Below are 23,422 nucleotides of genomic sequence, written 5' to 3'. Positions count from 1 at the left end.
TTTTAACCACACGAAGAAAGCACAGATATATGTAGCACTGTTTGTACAGAGGTAACAGCAGCGGCTGTCTTGCAGTGCTGTTCTCATACACTGATAGGCCCGGATCCTGTTTCATTTCAGTCTGAAAATACATTTATATGAGAGGAAAGAACATGAATCAGGTTCCCTACTGTAGTAACATGGTTGCAGTGTAACATGAAACATATACAGTATCAGTTATGTACCTGGGAAACTAATCTGGTTTTCTGTTGTGAGTCATGGCTATAAGATTACTGAACAAAAACAACAATCGGGACAGAAAATCAACAAACTTCGGAGTCCTATGCATTAAAATTTCATTTCAGGCTGCTGAGACAGCTGAGACGTTGACACTACATATAAATGTTTTCTGTGGAAATATTGACCTCTTTTCCTTGGATAAGTTTTTTTTTCTCCTAGTCCTGATGATCTCTTGATGGGCCTGGTCTCTGGTGGTTTGTCCATTGTCCAGCACACACCCTGTTTCACTCTATGCGTTTCCACTCCAGTGGAGATGTGTTTCTGCTTCAGTGTTCCAGGAGGCTCACTACCTGACTCACAAGCTCATGAGGCCACCCAAAAGCCCCTTCTCTGCTTTCCCCATCTCATGTAAAATGTTAATTTACAGGCTGTTATGCCCTACCCGTTTCCACCCTCCACAGCTTTATTTTTCTAGCTGGTATGTGAGACATGTGTACCTCAGAGCCTTCCTCACCATGTGTGGTTGCAGCTTCAGCGGATGCATTTCTCAGCTGGCAAAAAGGAGGCAAACAAATCATGACAAGCAAGAAACAATAGTGTTATAAAAGCATTAATGAGCATAAAATCACAAATAATTTCCTCGAATTCTGTCATGTTTTTGTCTCTAGAACTAAAGCCTTAAAATAAATCTTTCTTCTTGACATGGGAAAACAGAGTCTCATGTTGCTTGTAGGACACAGGCCAGTTCATTACTGCAGGTGTTGTTTATGTGCCTGGGCAGAGCCCAGCTTAAGAGACAGTCTGTCTGTAAAATCAGCTTCTCCAGATGTACTTGGAGTTTGTCTGCAAAGATCCTTTCACCCCTTCATCTGTTCTGCAGCCCCCAAAGGTGTGATCCCAGGATGTAATCTGTCCCTGGATCTAGATGTGCATTGTACATCTTTCATGCACAACATCTGTGAAAACAGCAGCTTATATTTGCTTTTACTGAAGTAACTAAATCCCACCACAAAACATGCTTGTTTTAATTTTAGTTGTTGTGGATAGTTGATGTATTTATTCAGAATCAATTCATCCAGTCTTCTTTTGATTGGTCAGTTAGTTACTTGAGCTGTTGGGAAGATGATGCTTTTTTCTGCGCCACAAGTTTTTGTAGGCTGCTCCTGTGTGTGATGTTACTCCCTCAGTTTAATCCTGTGCTATGATAATAATAGAAGTAATGTGCAGTGGTAGTGGGTGCTTCTTATTTGTCCTCCACTCCAGTGGAGATGTGTTTCTCCTTCAGTGTTCCAGCACTTTGATGTTTTAATGCGCTTCTTTCTTCTGTTAAACCCATCATTTCAACCAATCGGGATTACAGCCCGACTGATGTATCAACAGGCGGATGTTATTAGCAGATATTTAAAATACCATCGATATCAGTATTTATATGTGGTGTGAATAAGGCACGGCGGGACCACAGATCGTCATTTAGAGCCATTGTATTCAAATCACATCACACCACAACAACACACCAACCCCTGAGTCCCCGTGTTTTTAACTCGGCAGGCGTGATTAAGGATGCCGTGCAGGTGCGTCCGCCCTCCCTGCACGGCACCGCAGACCGCGCCCCACCACATTATAATGGCCAATAAATGTAAATTAAAAAAAAAAAAAAATAGATGTCACGAGTGTTGATATTGCATAGGTTGTCGAGCAGAGGACACACAGCAGATTCCCTGTCGGCAACATGCGTCTTTGAAATCCCGAACACAACAACTAGGTGAGCTGGACAGAGAGTAAACAAGTACAAACACTACACTTAACAAATGCTGAGGAAGTCTCATGTTTCATGTGTCAGAAAGAATAGCTTCATAGCATGGGTTTCCAAGGGTCACCACCTCCTGTAGGTGTGCAGTCTTGGTGGCTCATATAGTGCAACATACAATGACCCCACTCGTTCCCCCAAAAAAGCTATTGAAGACACTCAAAATTAGGACAACAATAAAACAAAACAGTACCACTCAGGAAACTAACTGTTAGTAAACTGTAAAGAAAGTTTTGTAAGTGAAAAAGAAGTAACGACACAGAGAACAAAGCAAATGGTAACCTGACAACATCCACCTCAAAGAAGAAAGACAATCTTTGACTTCTAATGGCATCTAATGGTTTCACATTAATTTTAAAATCCTCATTAGTAGCCCCTTTAGTCACACTAACATCAACCTCAGTGACATAAGGAGACGGGGGTGGTGCCGTGCCTCAAACAGTGGAACATAGCTCTGATTAACTCCCTGGATTCCCTATTGTCACTCTTTCGTGTCCTCTGCTGCGATGTCATTAGCAAAACATGTGAAGCAAATGTTACACTGCCAGAGGTATCTCAAGACTGAACGTCAGCGCATTTCAGTATAATTAGGAAAGGGTGAAAATAGGATAACTGTTCATGGAACCTGGCTTAGATAGGTTGCCTGTTTTCGTCTGTATATAGTGCTGTCTGTTTCAGACTTGCTGTTAAATCTCAAACAGCTGAATCAAAATAAATATTTGTCATTGCTCACATCCACAGTGTGCTTGTTTTGATTTGCAGGAAATACCTTCAAACTATGAAGGCCTGTATCCATATCATTAGTGCCAGTCACTCCAGTGAGGAATTTGACCCGGAGGTATGCTCATCAGGGCAAGTGTTGACTGGTGTTGCTCGACTTTTCCTCAGTTATCGGGAAAACTAAAGAACATTGTTTCAAGGAGACATGCTGTAGGGAACTGCCATAAACATGAATGTTTGTCACTTCATCCATACATCCATCCATTTTTGTTGGTATGGGTAATATCGGCTGCTACTTTATTTCCCAAGGGCTTGCCAGAGCAGATGTGTCTTTACATTTGATTTGTCACAGATTTTATGCCGGGGGCCTTTCCTTATGAAATCAATTTATCTGGGCTTGTGACACCCTGAGTCTTGGTTTTTATCTCCTCATAGAAGAATGTATTCTTTATACATAGGATGTATTAACCCCTGCATCTTTGTAATTAGCTTAAATGAATGGGCAACTCACAGTCTTTGGGAGTGTGATGCATAGTTACATCTGTGGGGAGGTGCACATCACATTACAGCATTACAGGAGTTTTTATAAGGGATTGAAGTTACAACATACCTACAGCACAGATTTAAGCTTACAGCTTACAGCTTAAACTTTAAAGCTTAAAGTTAAATTATATTTTTAAAGGGGTGATTCTTTGGTTTTATTCAGAAGTGCTTCCAAAGAAAACCTAAAGGGCCTTTGTGATATTTTGGTTTGCTGTAAAGTAGTGTGTCGCTTTATAAGAAATCCCTATGCTGTAACTCTCCAGTTAGAATATTTCTGAGGTCATCAGTATCGTGTGAAGCATCGCTCAACAAAGATTACCCCTGCACCTAGCAGTCAGTATATCAAAGGGACCCTTTCTCTCCTCTAACTTATGCCACTGTAATGTTTAATTTACCTCACTGATGACTGGCTGCAGTGCTCTTAAGGCTCTCTTTGGATTTGGGATTACGACAGCAGTTGAGTCAGAGAAAAACAGCACAGGAAGTTTTCGTGTCTCTCTCTTCAAGCCTTCAGGGCTTAGTGATTAGTTGCTGTGGATAACCACTTTAAGTAAAGCAAGAGAAAGATCGCATCCTGCGGCTTACATCTGATAAGGGACAAATGTGCATTATGAAGTATTTAGCCCTGAAAGCAAACAAACAGTAGGAATGTTATCCCTTGGAGCAGTGTGGTGTAAAGGCAGGCATAATTATATGTACAGTTTCCAAGTGTTGAGATTATAATGACTTTATTATAGTGTACAAGCTTTTTTAAAAATAGCTTCTAACACTCCAGTCTGCCTGGTTGTCCCTTTTTAACATAATAACTCCTAAATATACTGCTGGGGGAGGCTAACAAACCCCCAACCTCCATTCAGTATTGCATGTCTTTCTTGCTTTTCCAGATATTGTAGGATTTCAAGACAAGAGTTGATATCGACTGTGTTCCCTGAGCCGTATTACACACAGGCCAAAAACATGTCTGTTAGATCCATTCAATCCACTTAAATCCCTCTGTGACCTCCACTGGGCTGTAATCCCACTTAACAAGCCCATCTTCACACAAACCCAGGTTTTACGTAAGCTTGGTTTATCCCCTGTAAAGGACAGCTCTTGAAATAATATCCCAACATTGGATCTCTTACTCCATGATAGACAGTCTTCATGAAGTCAGTGGTCTCTCGCTGTACTAGCAGGAGGTATTTCCATTATGAATGCTGCATCTGTGAGCATTTGACAATCTGCAGTACAGCTACAGGTCAGCATGGTCATAGGTGTGCTCATCACTCAAGGCTTTTCTGATGAGGGAATGATTGAGATGTTTAGGAACATCTCAATCGTTTCTTATGTTTCCTGTATTCACTCCAACTTTCCATTTCTCATTTCCTACTTTTTGGCCCAGTGATTCCCCAGGCCTTGTTTTCTGCCAGAGGAGGTGGAAGTCTTTAATCTTCTGCCTGTTTGAGATGCCCCCTCTACCAGAGCAAAGGCCAGTAATTGTAGCAGTGCAGTAATTGAGCTATCTGTTGGTCTGTCTCAGCCTATTAGGGTAATGTGATCCCACCGCAGGACAGCACGGCAGCTGGCTCCACTTCCCCTGATTACAGCAGCTGGAAGTGGGCCAGACTAGGAGGCAGAGGCAGTGGTGAAAAGGGTCTGATGTAGACCGAGGAGGTGATGTCTTAAAATGTCTGTGTGATTATCGCGTCATTAATCAGTTCCCATTAACTAATAGCTCTGCTGGGAAAAAGAAATAGTGCTTCAGAAAAGTCTACAGAATGGGTGGGAATTTGACACATTTGACATGTTGTCTTCTTATTATAATTGTTCTGGCTTCTAATAGCAAACATACGCCCTTGCACACATCCAGGAAAAAATCATCATTTTCAGTGCTCTTGTTTTTCACCAGCTAGATGGCCCACTTCTGTGAATATCTGTATTGCTTAGCAGGTAACAGCGGGTCAGCTTTACACTTCATGCATTTCCCTTCTTCCTCTGTGCCCTGGCATTTGCTACAGGGCGCTGTATGTAAAATGTAAACAGCAGAAGTGTGCTCGTCTGGGTTTGAAGGACCTGGGCCCCACTGATCTGCTTACACGAAAGTTTGCACCTCTGGCCTCAGGCGAGGAAACATTTGGTGTTTGTGTCGTGTTTCAGTGACCCCCTGTGTGCCCCAACATGCCAGGAGAAAGCCACGCAGACAGCTGTTTCACCTCCTCACCTATCATGTCGGATGATCAGTGTGTGGAAAATCCCAGTAAAAAGGTGATAACCAAGACTTTCTGGCAGCAGCCTTTCTGTCAGTACATCTGAACGAACCTAGCTTTTTGTACACTACCAACAACTACTGTTTAAAATACACAACTTCAGGGATGATTATTACATGTTTACTGTCTGGTACAAAATCAATTTTGATCCCTTTATAACAGCCCTTTGGATTGTGTAGGCATTAGATGTCTGCTAGGCCCCACTAAACCGGGCCTCTGTTTGTACTGCAACTGCATTTTAAAGCATTTTAATCTAACAACCTGATAAATGCTCTAATGTTGGTGAGTGAAATTCTCTCTTTTTTAATAATAGGCTTTTTAAAAGGCTTTTAGGCTAACACCAATACCGGGTGTCTGTGTTTGTGCATTACAGTTTATGGATGCAAAATCAAAAAACAGCATCTACAGCTAAAATCCTGAAAAAGTTCAGGCTTCAAAATGCAGTCTCTAGAAAATCACATGGTGATGCCAATGTTAGTGCTTCTATCTTTTATGTACAGTTTATGATTATTGCTTATGTATAAAGTTTTTATTTTACTGCTTGGTTTAAAGGCATTGCCTTGCAAACAACCACATTGTATCGGTTAATTTAACTCACAGTTTTATTTAAATAACACCAAATCACAATAGCAGTCACCTCAAGTTGTGCTGTATTATAAGGTAAGACGATACAGTAAGATGAAGATAAAGCCTAAAATGTAAGTCGTCTGTTAATTGATGGCCACTTGTTTTCAAGGCCTTTGAGTAAGTTACTTTGTTTTCTTTGCCTTCAGACTCATCATGTTTGTGACAGCAGTGAACTGACTCACAGCTGGGCACCAGCCAGGCTTGATAATTGCTATAACTCCAGAGATTTACATAAATAAAGGAAGCGTACAGTCCATTGGCTTAATTCTAGAGTTGTGCCATTGTCTGCTGCTGGCAAATGCACCAGAGCTGTTACAGTAATGGCCTGTCATATAGTTTGCATAAGCTCTTTATATACTTCATGGATGTCTGAGTCAAAAAAATCACGAAGGTGTGTCTGCACTTTGGAATAATGAATTTGAGCTCTGGAGTGTACCCTTTTTGTCTCCATCCTCTTAACAATTTACAAGTCCCATCCAAAGAAAATCTTGTTCCAAGTGCTGGCGCTCATGTTCACGCCGTAGCATCATCCCTGTGGAATGGGAATATTTGAGGTTTTTCACCCCAGAAAACAAGGAACATGTTCAAAGTTTTTTTTCTGCTTATGTAAAATGTTTCTGGTTTTGAATTGCTCCATCTGTTGAAACTTTCAGCTGATCTTTTTTCACTGCTCAGAGCTTTCAACACTCGGTTACGGTTGCTGATGTGTGTAGAAATCATGTTGAATGATTGCGTTTTTGTAGCTTCGTGGAGCAATGCATGGGAACCATATGTGTGCCTCATAAACACAAAACAATTTCCAATAAGATGGCAGATGACTGATCATCCGACCGCACAGCTTTTCTCAGATTTTAAACTGCATTGTGATGGAGCTTCAAATGCTTATATTTCTGGATCAGCATCAGTGAAGATAAAGTTGTTAACTCATTGTTGCCCAAGACATCTACTGTCAGCACTCCTTGAGCTTAGTAAGTCAAATAGTTGTAGTAGCTATTGATGTAAAGACAGAATTATTGGTGTATTTTATTTTTTTGTCTTTATGTCTCTCGAGAGGCTTTTATATTCTTTTGTATGACAATGGTGGCTCATCATGAAGGCATTCATTTATTACAGACTTTCACTTTCCCTCATTAGAAGGCAGCCGAAGAGATTTATGAAGAGGACCAGAACGTAGCATGCTAGCAATAAGACAAGAAACTTTACAACGGCTGGGGAATTTAAAGAAAACCACGTACAGCTGTTGTCTGTATATGATTTTGTTGTTGTTTGGTATATTCTTATATTGTTTGTGTTTACTTCCTAAGGTTTATTTGAATCATGTGATGCTGTTGATATTAAATTCATTTGCTTTTGAAATTGGGGATTGGTCTGACTCTTTAGTTTATTCTGTCCGCCCTCCTTAAGTCCAATATATACAAAATTAACTCTCTAATAGTGACGTTTGTGGAAACTAATTGACTGGCTGATTAATGCGAGGCTAAAAAATAGACTAGCTGACTAGTCTTAAAGTAAGAAAATGGTCAAAACTGACCACAGTCTAATGGATGAGGTTAAACATTGCCTGTGCAAATATTGTGTATGCATTTAGGAGCCATTTGAAATGATTAATCACATGTTTTAATAACCAAACAATGTTAGATTAGTTTTACTGAGTGTTGCTAACATTGCCAGCGCTAGTACCAAATTCCTCCTTTCGTTGACGGTTAACACAGACTGTACAATGCTGCTGTGATGTCACTCAGATTCTGAACTCTGCAAAATTTGTGTTTTGCTTGCTGTCTTTTTTCTTTCCAAAGTGAACATATTTCAGTGTTCCTTTGTAATGCAGGCTAATAACGTAGGCTAATAAATTCAGCAATCAAATTACAAATGCAATTATTTTATTATTTCCATTACAACGATTCTTTAGTTGCATGGTGGGAGGAGAGAAATAAAAAAGATCATCAAGTGTGCCTCTTTTTCCTACATGTGCACTACAGTCAGCTGATCTCAGCTGGTGTGTAGGTAGAAGGGAAACAGCGGAGGGGTCTACAACTTCTGAAGAGCAGAGATATAAATTATTTGTATCTTTATTGCACAAAACACAAAAATTGCACACAAAACAAACGTGCTATACTTCACACACAACATCGACTCTTTGCAAGCATCAGCACAGAAAACATATAAAGCTAGTGATGAACCCAGAGCAGCGTGTATGTCGTCCCAAGCATAGCAGCCAGAGCCTGAGCATCAGCAGGTAACAAAATCAATGTTAGGAGAATTGTAGCCTTCATATCATCGCCTTGACACTTTAGTTTATCTGTCAGCACTGTGTTAATAATTACACACTACAAGAAAGAGCTTGTGTGCTTCCTCGTTAGGATAGAGATTTGTGCCAGTGTGTGGGACTGTAGCTTCAGGTTTATCTTGCTAACTGGTAATTATGTCACAGTGGATTTCATGAGGTGTTAAGGAGCAGGGCAAAAGGCATGCTACGAGTAACATAATGAATTCATTTTTAAAAAGTAACAGTGCCACATTTGGACCAGAGGAGTACGTTTTCAGCTAAAGTTAACACACAGACACCTGCTAATTAGTGCTAAGTAGCAGACTAATAACTTACTAGAATTTCACCCACGGGTGACTCACTAGTAAAACAGCCACACCCATAACTTTAAGCTTTAACCAGATTATGACAGATGAGTCATGAAAAATTAACCTCCCACACAGTTGTTACGAAGAGGGAAACTATTCATAGAGACAAAACATTGTGTGTGTTCAGGCTGTGTGTGCTTTTGGTGTTAGCCTCAAGTGGACATCAGGAGTACTGCAGTTTTTTTTATGATAGACTTGTTTGCTTCATTTCTCACTTCCATCAATTGCTATTTGGTTAACATCTGTGCCAAATGTAGTTGTGGACTTTTCTATCTAAGTAGTTTTATTATGCTTTCCATCCATCAGCCTGGTTTAGCCGGAAGTTTCTTCCTGTTAAAAGGGAGTTTTTCCTTCCCACTGTTGTCAAGTGCTTGCTCAAAGGGGGTCGTTTGATTGTTGGGGTTTTCTCTCTATTATTGATGGGTCTTTACTTTACAAAAATAAAGCACCTTGGCGTGACTGTTGTGATTTGGTGCTATATCAGCAAAAATAGTTTAAATTGGTTACATGCCAATGAGGTTGTAATACAGTCAGATGTCTAGTAGACCTATAAAGTTTGTCTCTTTAAATATAAATGGCATACTTAATCCAATTAAAAGATCAAAAATGTTATCGCAATTAAAAAGGAATAAGGTTCAGATAGCATATATACAGGAATCTCATCTCACTGATAGTGAACATACAAAATTAAACAGAATGGGATACTCCAAGATATATTTTTCCTCACATAGCTCTGGGAGACGTAGAGGGGTAGCAATTTTGATTTCCAATAAAGTTAATTTTGATGTTATTTCTGTGCATAAAGATAAGGAGGGAAGATACATTATGGTTAAGGGTAAAATAGATGGAGTCTTAGTGAGTCTGCTAAATGTATATATGCCTCCAGGTAGTGTCTGGGCATTTTATAAACAGGTGCTTGAGCTATTTACAACTCATAGTCAAGGAATTCCAATATGCCGGGGCGATTTTAACATAAGGCTGCATCCTAAAATGGATAGTTCCAATGGGAGGACAAAGACTAAAAGTATTATTAATAAGTAAAAGGTATTAACCTTTTTACTAATACAAAGTATAAGTAAAAGTATTAGTAAAAAGGTTAATAATTACATGAAAGAGCTTGGAATAGTGGATATATATGGAGGGAACATAACCTTATTGTACGGGACTGTACCCACTATTCCTCAGCGCACAATGTTTACTCCCGAATTGACTTTTTCCTGAAGTTTAAAAGCGATAGGTGCAGGTTAGTTGAATATGACTTTGGTACTTGTACCATTTCAGATCATGAGCCTGTGTACTTGACACTTAAACACAGCTAATGAAACAAAATCTACTATTTGGAGGATAAATGCAAACATTCTGAATAAAACTGAAGTTAAAGACACATTGAAATTAGAAATTCAATCTTACTTAGAATAAAACGATAATGGTGAGGTTTCACCAGTAATTTTATGGTATGCCTTAAAAGCAGTAGTTCGTGGTAAGATCATAGCCACCTCCTCTGTGTTAAAGAAGTGCAGAAAGCAAAAGCTACATGAGCTAGAAAGTAAACTTACGAAACTAGTGAAAGAACACTCAGTTTCACTATGTAATTCAGTCAGGATAAAAATAAAAGAAGTACAGAGGGAGATAGATTTAATAAACACAGAAGAGGTTCAAAAGAACCTTCTATTTACAAAACAACGGTATTATGACACAGGAGGGAAAGCATTAAAACGTCTGTCATACAGGTTAAGAAAACAACAGGCAGAAAGAACAATTCACAAAATTAAACATCCAGTAAGAAATAGGATAGAAACTAACCCTGAAAAAATCAAAGAATGCTTTGAACATTACTATCAAAAATTGTATTCCCGACCCAAAGAATGTAGCAGTAAGGAAGCCATTGAAATATTTTTAGCAAAACTGGAGCTGCCCCAAGTTACAAACGACCAAAATACGAGACTCATATCATATATAACTAAAGAAGAAGTTGAACAGGCCATTAAAAGACTAAAAAATGGTAAGGCCCCTGGGGCGGACGGATTTAATTGACAATGGTACAAAATTATGAAAGAACAACTAGTCTCAACATTGGTAAAAACATTCAACTGGGTGTTGGAAAAAAGAACTATACCGCCTTCATGGAATGAGGCTATAATTTCTTTAATTCCTAAAGAGAATAAAGACAAATTAGAATGTGGGAATTACATAATACCAATAAGTGTACTTAATATTGATTAAAAACTTTTTACCTCCATAATCTGTAAATGACTAGAGACAGTTCTACCAGAAATCATCCATAAAGACCAAACTGGTTTTATTAGACAAAGACAGACTCAGGACAATATTAGGAAAACTTTATTGATTATGAAATATGTAAAAAAAAAAAAGTAATCTGGAAACACTTATGATAAGTTTGGATGCAGAAAAAGCGTCCGACTCCGTGAGATGGGTATTTCTATACAGAGTCATGACCAAATTTGGTTTCCATTCCGGTATGATTGACACAGTCGCTGCACTATACACTAGACCACCTGCTAGGATTAAAATCAATGGAGACTTAACAAAATCTGTCAGACTAGAACAAGGAACCTGTCAAGGATGTGGGACCTCCGCACTTCTGTTTTCTCTATTTGTTGAACCTTTAAGTCAATACATAAGACAAAGCGTAGAAATAAAATAAAAACTTGGGTGATTTTATGTACGATTCTCTCCTAAAATGTTATTCAAACAAGTGGGCTGGAGAAAGCAGCTAGGATACTGAGATGGATTGCTTATGACTCTGATTTTCTGCCCAATATTCATGATAATAGGTTTAGGATGTGGGTCTCAAAAGGTTTAACTACATATTACTCTTTGGCCCATGAGGGGACATTTTTGAGTTTCAAGACATTAAAACAAAAATATGGATTGGGTCAAGATAATTTTTATAGGTATCTACAAGTTAGGCATTACTTTGATCAAAACATTAAAATTATAATAGAAAACAGCAAATTGGGTTTTGTGGAAACTTTTTCCACACTAGTAAAATCCCATTCTCTGAGTCACATGATATCCAAACTATATAAATCAATCCAGCATGGCAAAGAGATCAACTCAGAATACATTAAGAGAAGGTGGGAGACGGAAGGCAATGTACTTATTCCTAGTGAAAATTGGGCACAAAAGTGGACCACAACAATCTCCAATACATGGCGAGAGTTTGGATGGAGAAACCTAATGAGATACTTTATTACACCAATTCAAAAAAGGCACCAGGGAAGCGGTGATTCGTGTTGGAGGCTTTGTGGAACCTCTGGGGCCAATCATTATCATATCTTCTGGGAATGTAATGTATTAAGGTCATTTTGGTCCTATATTTGTAATCATATAAATAACATTTTTGGAGTTAAAATCCACTGTTCATTTCAGTGTATATATTTGGGAGATGTAAATACGCAAAATTGGAAGAAGTCTGGTATAAGATTGTTGGCAATTGTTTTGATTGCTAGCAAAAAGGCAATTACAAGGAAATGGTTTAAGGTCGAACCACCATCACAGGAGGACTGGATCAATATAATCAATGAAATCTACAACATGGAAAAACTGTCATCCAAGTTCTATGAACAGTAGTCAAAATGGACTGAATATGTTAAACCAACAAGATCCGACTTTTTGTAAGGTTTTGGAAGTATGATTGATACATGGGTTTCCGGGGGCCCTCTTGTCCTGGTGGCGCTGGTGCGGCTGACTTTTCTATTGGCCCAAATTAACTTAACTATATAAGTAAAAGCATATATATTAAATAATAATAGATAAAGTGATAATAATAATAGTAACAAGAATAATAATAAAAATTACTATAACAATAAATAATTAGGCTAGCAAAGTGGCAAACAAGGATCTTTGGAGGAGTCGGGCACCCCAACGTTGCCGAAAAACTGTACTTCAGTAAAATTGTCTAAATCTGGGTACTCCCTGACCCGGTCCTTTTTGGACCCTTGATATACTCTTACATATCATATATATCTTATGCTTTTTCCTTCCTCTTCGGTACTCTCCTTATGTATGTGGTTTTTTTCTTTTCTTTTCTTTTTTGTTTTGTTTTGTTTGTTTGTATTTGTTGCACTGTTGTTCTCGAAAATGTAAAAATAAAAATAAAAAAAATAAAAAAATTGGTTATATGCCAGTTTAGTCCAACACGATCTGTATTGACTGGTCTTTTCTAGATCAGAATACAACAGAATGGCTGTCATGTGTTTTACTGTTGGGATGCATAAAAAGACAAAGTTATCTGGTGTTATATAGTAACAAAATATTTAAAATTACAGCATGGGAATCCCAATTCAGCTTTAAGATATGCACAAAACATGTTAGGCGAAAATAAATTCCAACTTCAGGTTCTTTGGTTACTCTTGTCTTCACTCTGTGCTGTTGTTGTTTTCATGGCTAAAGGTGAGACATGGGGAAAGGCTCATAACCAGCCCCTTTGTAGAATTTTTGAAAAGCAGAGGTATTTATACCTGCTCTGAATGGCCACACTTGATGGCAGTTGAGAAGCCTGGCTACACAGAGGGGGTGTTGTTTGACCGCCCAACAGACTCTACAATTGTCCCTTTTTGGCTCCAGGGCACACCTGCTTCTTTTCACCTGCCAGTACTGAGCTTCAGTCGGAGGACGTATAGCAAAAGAAGTCTGAGTATTTCTGGACTTTCTGAGGTGTTTGCCATCTGTGTGTTAACCCCTCAAGAGACTAGCAATGTTCTTGCCTGGTGCATGAATGGTGCTGGGTGTAAAATCTTAAAAGGGAAACTGGAAAAGAAAGGTATCAGAGAATTTTGAAGAGTAATAACTTACAAGCATACAAGCAGCAAAGATGAATATCTTAATTTAGTACCTAGCTGAACTCCACACAACTTTAAGATGAATAATTGGATGAGGCCTAATTGGTCAAACTGAATGACAACATCTTGGGGGAGTCACTGAATTTTAATTTTAATTCAAAACATCTGCCCAGTAATTGGCCACTGAAATATTGAATCATATAGAAAATCTTAGTCTGTGGCTACATAGGGTAAATAGCAGTTTCCCAAAGACTGGACTAACCCTAAGAGTCCTTAGTGTTCACACATTTGAAGGCGTCAGACATCTGTTTTACTTTTGCAGGAAACAGAACAGGCATGATTGGCAGCAGTTCTCTCCCTCCCTCCCTCCCTCCTCTTCACCCCCGCCCTGTCGTAATGGCTTGATCCTTTGATTACGGCGCTGGGGGAAGGTTTTCCTTAAGGGCACTTTGTTGGCACACAAAACGTTTTTTTCTTGAATGCTCACACACAACTGGGGCTTAATAAAGACCAGCAGCACATTAGATCAGCAACTGTGTGAGAAAATTTTTCTAATTCCTGGGGCTATAAACTATTGCTTATTTAGATACTGTAGCTTCAGCAATTTCTCATAGGCCAAACTATGACAAAGGACTTTGTGGTTTGTGTGACTGATGTTAATATTATTATTGTGCTTCAGTGCAAATTTTAAATTGCTTCAAGATGATGTAATTTTGAATCAAAAGAAACCCTGGTAAATGCCTGGTTTTCCTAATAATTAACCACAAACTGCTGATCTCCTGTGGCATGTTTAAAGGTACATGTGATTACATTATTATGGAAGAATGACATTGTAGCATCATCGATGCCACAATCTTGACTGCAGCATCTGGGTTATAGTATTGTTATTTTTAAAGGTAGATGGAAATACAGAATTGTTTTGTGGTTAATTATACCTTTTAATACTTGAGGAATACACTGCTCAAAAGAAAAAAAGGACACATCAGTTCTCAAAAGGAAAAAGATCATGTGCGATATCTATACTGGTATAAATATCAGTATAGATATCTATATCAGATATCTATACTGATTGCTGTTGTGTGTTGGGAATGAAAGGATTCCACATTGTTTGATAGAAATGAAAATAATCAACATGGAAAGGGCTGAATTCAAAGACAGACAAAAATCAAAGTGGAGAAATGAGGCAGCAGGCTGGTCCATTTTGCGGAAGTTTCACTGCAGCAACTCAAAGTGTTGCTCATGCCTTTGTGCAGTCCCTACGTGCTTGTATACATGCCTGAAGTTGGGGCATGCCCATAATGAGACAATGAATGGTGTTCTGGGGTTTCTCCTCCCAGATCAGGATCACTGCATCGCTGAGTTCTTGAACATTCTGAGGTGCAACCTGATGACATCAGATGGACTGAAACATAATGAGTGTTGGATTTAGGTCAGCATACATTCATCTCATCCTGCACTGACTTTTGTTACTTACTGTTCTCCAGTCTAAGCAACCCTGCATGACTTGCAGATTTATGCCTCAGGTAGAGTAGCTGTTGGACTCTTAAAAGGTCAAACAGGTGGGGTCTTATATCACTCCACTACTACTGTTCTTTTGCTCACTCCCTGTCTTTTTAAAGTTTTCGTTATTACAGAGCATTTCATCGAAACTCACTGTTTGGTCCTTAGGCTGAGTCCTTAGGTGGGTGTTCAGCCTAAGGACTCATTCAACTCAAAGCAGTCTGGCCATTGTCCTCTGACCTCTGTATTAACAAAGCATTTTCACTCGGAGAACTGCCACTCACTGGATAATTTTTCCTTTTTAGACCATTATTTGTAAACCCCAGAGATGGTTGTGTGGGAAAATCACAGGAGATCAGAAGTTTCTGAAGTACTCAGACCAGCCCATCTGGCACCAGCAACCAGACCACATTCAAAGTCACTTACATCACCTTTCTTCCCCATTCTGATGCTCACTTTGAACTTCAGCAGGTCGTCTTGACTTTGTTTTCCAAGTAACTTCCAAGGAACTGGCTCATTAGAAACAAAAGGGTCAATGAGTGTATCTGTTCACTTGGCTGTTCAAGTAAAATGCTTGCACCAGCTGCTTTTATGCGCTTTACCTCTTGTTACTTTAATTTCTGATTCTTTTATCATCTGCCTGTTTTAGTTCTTTCTGCCTTCTTTACTTCTAAGTGATTTTATGTTAAAATTACTGATGTGACACTGGGTCTGTCAGGAATCTATTTCCTCCGAGCAGAAGAGTGTGATCATGCTGCACTCGTCGAGCGGTGATTTGTGCGGCTCTGCTGCCCTCGGGACAGAGCCTGTGGGTCTACGATGGGGCTGACAGACACAGATTTATCAACTAAAAAATAAACTATTTTTAAAAAATTCGTTTATTCTGCTGGAATAGTTATGTATCTTCAAAAAAAAGTCTAAATCACCCTTGCTGTTGTGTGCTCATGTAAATCATTCAGACAGTGATCTTTAGTTAGGTTTTTTTCTCTCACATCATGCTCAAATACTCCTACTCTGTTAGCATAATTAATCTTAGGCCTGCACCTTATGTAATGACATTGGCATTTTGGTTTAGAGGGATCTCAGTGAGCTCCCAGGTGAGTTTGTGGCCACCATACAACAATGCCAGTCTTCTTAAGAACGGTGACTCAGTTTCTCCAAATATGATGAAAAGCTGCGTTCATAATCCTCTGAAAGGAGTTCTTCAAGTACAGAGTAATGAACGAGTCCACCTGTGGGCAAGTCGTGACGAATGGCACTGTACCTGCTCACATGTGGTAATGTCTATCTAATGACAGAAAATAACCCAATGGGGGAGGGGTAAAACACTGTTTAGATGTAAGGCAGCAAAAAGAGAAAAAGTGAAAAAAAAACAGGTTAAAATATGTAACAGCCCTCTGCAGCATTAAAAGGCAACAGCACCGCAAGTGGTTTTCCGCTTTTTAGTAATGCCAACAGTGAGTGCTGTGTTCACAGCATGCTAAGGTTTCTCTTAAGTTCTAGCAGACTGAATGATTTGGTGCGCCTACAACACACATGGTCGCCGCCTGGATGCATTAATCTTGAAACACTTATATTACATGGCCAAAAGTATGTGGACACTTGAGCCTTCATCTCAAGGATGTTGGATGGGGTTGAGCTCAAGGCCCTGTGCAGGCCAAATTCTTCCACATTACGCTGAAAAGAGGATTTTGTTATGGGCCTGGTTTTGTATAGATGGGCTTATTAAGGAAGGTAACAAATGTTTTTGTTTACAGGTACAGGTGCATGCTAGTGTGATGAAAACAATAGGAAGTTACTGCAGCACACCTTGTTGATTAGGCATAGATAGGTAAAGTACTGTGCAAAAGCCCTCATTTCTTAATGTTTTGCTTCCACGTAGCCAGACTTTCTTGTATACTTTTTAAAGTTGAACTGAGCAGTAGTATTTAGTTGAAAAGTGTCAAAGACAATATAATTTAACAGGCAAAAAATGTTGTTGTTTTTTTTTTTTTGCACCAACAAGGTGATTCCCAAAGATCTGTAGCTTCATCAGAAATGGTCTCTGTGAATGGATGGCTTCTTGACAGCCATCCATCTACTCAAGAAAAGGGAGAAAAGGCTGAGGTATGCCAAATTACGCAAGATCTGGACTGAAAATCATGTGGCAAAAGGTTTGATAGAGTGATGAGTCGTGGTTTGGGGCTGCATTTCCACCAGTAGTGTTGGAGATCCAAATCAAAATGTATGAAATTATGAATTCAAAGAAATGCACCCAGTATTCCATGTTGGATCAAAATCTATCTGGAAAGTGTCTGATTGTCAACAACTTCAGTTTTCAGCATTTATCCCACCACGTGAGACTGTCAGTCATTGATTGGTCTCCCCAGAGCACAGACATCAACACTACTGTAGCAGTGTAGGATTATATTGACAGAGAACAGAACAAAAGGCAGCAAACATCCAAAGAAGAGCTTTGAATGACCTTTAAGAAGCCTGGAGAACTATTCGTGAAGACTACTACTCGGTACTAAGAGAATAGGCTGTTTTAAAGTGATTATACTAAATATTGACTCTTTAGAATTATAAAGACTCTGTTTTTGCCTAATATACCAAACTTCCATATACAATTGCAGACGTTTCTAGAAATTGTTACACCTTTTTCCCATTTCAGTAGCAAAATATAAGGAATCAATGGATTCAAGACTTATACACAGTATTGTAATTGTTAAAATACTTGAAATATAGTTGATTGACTTTAAAAAGTAAATTCAGTAAGTCACATGTTATATTCTGCAGGAATGCACAGCCGAGTTTCCTTTAGGGTGGGCTATAACATGTGTTAGCCTCCAACAGTTACGGCTGCCTCTGCAAGCTGTTTTACAACCCACCTCCTCTCAAGTGCTCTAGTTCCAACATTTCATGTTATTCAAGTTATTTCTGACTTATGCAGTGCCATCCCTGTTGTCACTGATGCCTGCTCTGTTGTGAGGCGATTCTTTTGCTGCTTTTGGGGAGGCGCGAGAACAGAGCCACACCAACAAAACTAAATTACTGCAGTTTTGTTTTGACCAGTGTCGGTCAAGTTACTTGAAAAAAGTAATCAGTAACTAATTACTGATTACTTCCAGAAAAAAGTAATCCCGTTACTTTACTGATTACTTATTTTCAAAAGTAATTAGTTACTTAGTTACTTTTTAAAACATGATTTATCCCCTAAATAGGTAATAAAGCAATAGATCTTTCAGCCCAATTCTACTTTTCCTGCATAATCCATCATATAAAATGTAATCAAATGAAAAAGTCTCTTTTTAAAACCTGTTTTATTTGTTTTAATCTTTTAACTTTATGCATCAAGCAAACATTAAATTATATGTAACATTCTCTGACTGGAAGAAATTTGTTTAACATTTAAACCTATTTTCTGCATATTCCAGCATATAAAATAAGAGTTTTTTGTGTTTACACTCACTCTTTCAAATGGATGCACGTAAAACACAGCAGAAAATAAATAAAATCAAAGACTCAGCGTCCTGTTGCTCTATTTTCACCTGTATAGCAGGAGTGGGGCAGGCGGAGGTTTGCCCTGGTGCAGGTGTGCCGCAGCGGTCAGTGGAAGGATACGACAGTTTCTCTGTGAATTTCACATCCCAGCGGCAGCGTATTGGTGCTTCCTCGGACGTTTAGGGTTTTCTTCCCACGCAGTGAGCAGCGGACGCTAATGTTTTTGTCACTTTTTACGGAAAAGTGGAAGTAAGCGTGGAAGTAAGGTCAGTACTTCCACGCTTTAAACGCTGCACGTCATACTCTCTCCTCCATTTTTGATCTGCACACAGCTGTTGCCACGAACGTCGCACTCGCTTACGTCATTGTCATGAGACACTCGCAAAAAAATCACGGTTTTAGTAACGCAGTAACGCAGCGTGCTTACGGGAAAGTAACAGTAATCTAATTACCTTTTTTGCAATAGTAATCCCTTACTTTACTCGTTACTCGAAAAAGGTAATCGGATTATAGTAACGCGTTTCTTGTAACGCGTTACTGCCCATCTCTGGTTTTGACTGATGTGGTACAGGTAGAATTTCTGGTTAAATACAGCAGTACACCTTGAAACCTGGGCCTTCTTATCAGTAACAACAGAAATCAAAATGAAGCGGGTATGAAACAGTGGGCAAGAGTTGCCTCCCTGCCAACCAGGTGCATTATTAAAACACCTTGAGAATCATTACTTTAGGTGATGAGCATTTTCTTTATTGTCTCCCAACAGATGAAGTGAACATCCTGCAAGAGCTTTCTTTTCATATCACAAACAGCAGTAATGCCTCCATGACTGTGGGTGAGAGTAAGTGTCCAGTCCTGCAGGTGGGACAGTACTCCACCTTGGCCCTCCCTCTGAGACAGATCTTCATCGATGGGTAAAATGTGTTCTTCGTCTCTCACTTTTTCCTGCTCTATCTTGCTCTTGTTGAAGGTAAAGTTAGAAAAAAAATTCATAATGGACGTTTTTCCAGTCCTCCTGTGAGTTTTCTGTTTATTTTTATCGTGTGACATTATAATTAGCAACATATTTCTATCCACTGGTGTTTATAGTACAATTTGTGCCCACACATGCAACTTATTAAAGAAGACTTAGCTGTATTCTTTATGCTTTGAGTACCAATTATATGGCTAAGTGATGTGTTTGTGTTTAGGTTTGAAGATGAGTTCAGTTTGCTGGTACAGTTGCGAAGTCCTCAGAGGAAAGAACGAAGTGTCTTCACTATGCTCAGCCCCGACAATCATGTCATGCTGCAGCTGCGGATCAGTGCTCATGCCATCATCTTCATAGGAACACAGCAGAGACACTATGAGTGAGTCCACTTCTTGATTTTTTTTCTCCACCCAGATTATTTGGAAAGTGAGTAGGGCTGTACAATATGGGCAATATAAAATCAAATAATTTTCATTAGTGATTTCTAAATGGCACCGTCTGGAATAAATGCATCCATCCATAATGGGCATAGAAATTCAAAATAAAAGAAGAAAAAAACCAACCCAAAAGTGTCTTTTAATTCTTATGGAATGAGCGTCAACAATCATTTGTTGAATTTTATTACTACAAAATTGGTTTCCGCAGTGCAATCACTGATGAAGAAGCCTTTCTGTGCTTGCAGCGGAGGGTCTGTCATTATGGCTCACGTCCTTGGAAGTACATCTGAGGTGCTTTGGCACTGCGAGGAGAATAGTGCACAGACCACTACTGAAAGGTGCTGGTTCATTGCAGACCTTTCTCTGGCCTCCTCTCTAATCAAGGACTGATAGGGCTGCAGTGACTCACCTGCCCTGAATTGCAGTTTGTCGGTGGGAAAGGGGCAGACTGGCAAATAGGAAGGAAACTGAGATTGCTGGCACTAAAATATACCAGCACAACAAGCCACCTTTCTCTCTATCTGATCAAGTCCGGCCCTGTCTCTGATTAGATAAATAAATTGGCTCACCTTTTCAGTCCATTCTTTTTGGCAGCCAAATCTCCCTTTTCTGTTTTTTCTCTCTTCCATGCTCATTGCTGTGTACACACACGCCTGCGTTTCACTCACTAAATAAACTGTTATATAAGTAAAGTTCATGTCAATCCAAAAACTCTATAGTTGGCGGGAATAATCTTCTATCATACAGTCTACTGTTTTGGATGAGTCATGGCGAAAGAGAACCATGCAAGTTTTCCTTTAGTATCACACACCAAGAGAAAAAAATCAAACTGTAGTCTGATATGTTCAAGCTAATTTGCTGTACTTGACATTGCACGTCCTGTGATGTGACTGTTATGCACATCGCATCTTCGATGGTGCAATGATTTATTGTGCAGCCCTAAAACTGAGTATAAATTATTTTTGTGTCGAGTCCCGTGAAACCTCTTTGGCAGATAAAAGGATTTATTCAGAAGTGATTAAGTAAAATTGCTCAAAGTCTGCCAGCAAGATACCGCCAAGTGAGTGCATGGTTTCTGTACCCATCACTGACAAACTCCAGATGTTGAGGTATTAGAGAACAGCTCATGCCCGTTCCTGCTTCGTAGCAGAATTGTATGCAAATTTGTTGGTTAGACAAAGGAGAACTCTGTGGAGGTATATTTGTCTGCAGCCTGTGTTTCTATTTGAAGATGACTGCTTTTGGCTGTCTCTTTGGAGAAATGATTTATTAGGTAACTCTTGGCAGGTTTCTCCTCTAAAAGAACCACAAAGCTTGAAGCAATACATCAGTGCAAGACAGCATACAGAAATGGGCCAAAAGATAGACATACACAGATACTGTAGTTATCTTGTACTGTTTGCACATGAATGATTTTATTTCAGCTTTTTTAACAGAAAGCTGCATGTCTATCAGGTTTCTACTATTAGAGTTTGGCTAGATCCAGAGATCAAGTTGACCTGTTTGATTCTGTGAATGTTTGAGGTCTTTGGTTAAATCACAGAGCGGACATACAAGTGGTTGGATCTGACTTTCAGGAAGTACTAGCTGGAACTAGACTAAGTATACAAGGAGCTGACCTTAAAGGGGAGATCAGCCAAATTTAATTTGGGTGTTGTAATTGATTTTTTATGTGCTGTCACAGGACTTACACACATGCCCACACTGAAAGACTTGATTAAACCTTCTCAGAGAACAAGAGCTCATTCTGTTTGTTTGTTTGTTTGTTTGTTTGGCTGAGCCTGATGAAAGAACGCAGAATGTGTGGAGTCCTTGAGATTTAGACGGCACCCAGATGTCAACACAAAGTTATCTTACTATGATCACAGTGCCCAAAGCATTTTTTGAACTCAACTGCTTTGTCACATTTGTACAAGAACTTTAAGACACAAAGCCAATGATCTGCGTGTCTCTGTCTGTCAGGTTCCCGGTTAGTGGTTTGTCTGATGGAAAGTGGCACCATGTGGCTATCAGTGTGGCTGCCAAGCGGCTCGCACTCTATGTGGACTGCTCTCTGCTGGAGAGTGTGGACTGGGTTTACTACGGCATGGGGATCAGCACCGACGGCCTGCTCATGGTTGGAGGAATTATTGAGAGCTTTGAAACTCCGTTTGAAGTAAGTGGCTCTGCAACTTTTTGACTGATGAAAAAAAGAAGGGGCTCCAGCCCTGAAACCTCTGTTTATTGTACATAGACACTGACAATATCCGGTATGATTGGTCCTGTTTAGATTTAAAACATTTTATTTATTTGTTTTATTGTTTGTTTCTTATTGCACTTCATATGAATAACAACTTTGCTATGCAACGAACAGATTAAAGCAACTATTTCCAAACAGATGGCCATGTGTGATGTCCAGTTGATTTTCTTTTACTTTGAAAAGTCATGCATTCCTGTTCATCCTTCTACAAGTAAACAGCAAAGGAAGGAGCACACATTCCACCCATGTATCTTTTCATCACAGACCCAAAGATGCTTGGAAACCATGTTTTTGATTTTAAGCAGAGAATCTGTCTGTAGACATGCTTGCATATTGACTTAAGCATGTACTGTTCATGTTTTGTTTTTGCATTTATTTTAATGTGTATCATGCATCCAAAACAGACTAAAATGGATGGATTCAGCATCTGGATGTATGCAATTGATACAGAAACATGTGGACTTGTTCTGGTGATTAATCAGTGGTATTAGTCATTGACCGGAAGCTCGCTTGATAGATATCCAAACCAAATCTTCAGGAGATCTGTTCATCGTCACACTGTTGTTTTTATGGTGTTAGCTTCTATGATGGTTTCATTGTTTTTTTTATTTCACTTTAGCTTTTATTTTGCTGAAACGTTCTTTAGCCTTTTCTGCTTTCTGTGTATGTCTGCATCTTCCTGTGTGCTCTCTGATTTTGACCTCTTTCAGTTAACCAGTTAACCATTTCTTTTTTCTTCTTCTTCTTTTTCTCTTTTTCGTTTTCTTTACTAAATATTAAATATTATTGTGCAGCACGTAAGATCGACAGCGCACAGTGTGCTTTGAGGTAGCAGCCAAAAAGGGTGTAGTTTGTGTGTGTGAGCACCCGTGTGTACACCTGTGAGCGTGAGCGCGCTTGTATTTAAAAGGTTCCTTCATGTAATGATCTGCTAGAGGGTGTGGGGAGCCATAGCACCATCCTCCTGGGCATGAAGCAGGCATGGAGGAGATCCAGGCTCCAGACATCCAGAGGCCCCAAGAGCAAAGGAGAAGGAAGACCAACGGAGGGGCAACCGTGCCACTATCCTGGAAAGAGCTGTTAACCATTTCGAAGGTTATTTTTTCAAGTGGGCTTCTGTGTTTTTAACTTTCCTTAGTTTTGTTTTTCGTGGGTTTTTTTTATTGTCTTGATTTAGTTAACCTGTGTCTTATTA

At 39.3% G+C, this 23,422-nt stretch overlaps 1 protein-coding gene across 1 annotated transcript in view; it reads left to right on the top strand.

The window, feature by feature from the left end:
* The window catches only part of si:ch211-196i2.1 (collagen alpha-1(I) chain), a 109,189-nt gene that overhangs the window by 17,298 nt on the left and 68,469 nt on the right, over positions 1 to 23,422 (top strand). The window contains exons 2-4 of the mRNA XM_065471484.1: positions 19,348 to 19,495; positions 19,772 to 19,930; positions 21,951 to 22,143. Of these exons, the coding sequence (XP_065327556.1) occupies positions 19,348 to 19,495; positions 19,772 to 19,930; positions 21,951 to 22,143 (500 nt within the window). The remainder of the gene's footprint in view (positions 1 to 19,347; positions 19,496 to 19,771; positions 19,931 to 21,950; positions 22,144 to 23,422) is intronic.

This window comes from Pelmatolapia mariae, linkage group LG7 (genome assembly GCF_036321145.2).
Source record: "Pelmatolapia mariae isolate MD_Pm_ZW linkage group LG7, Pm_UMD_F_2, whole genome shotgun sequence".
NCBI lineage: Eukaryota > Metazoa > Chordata > Actinopteri > Cichliformes > Cichlidae > Pelmatolapia > Pelmatolapia mariae.
The sequence above is the reverse complement of the archived record's forward strand: the minus strand, read 5'-3'. Positions and strand labels throughout refer to the sequence as shown.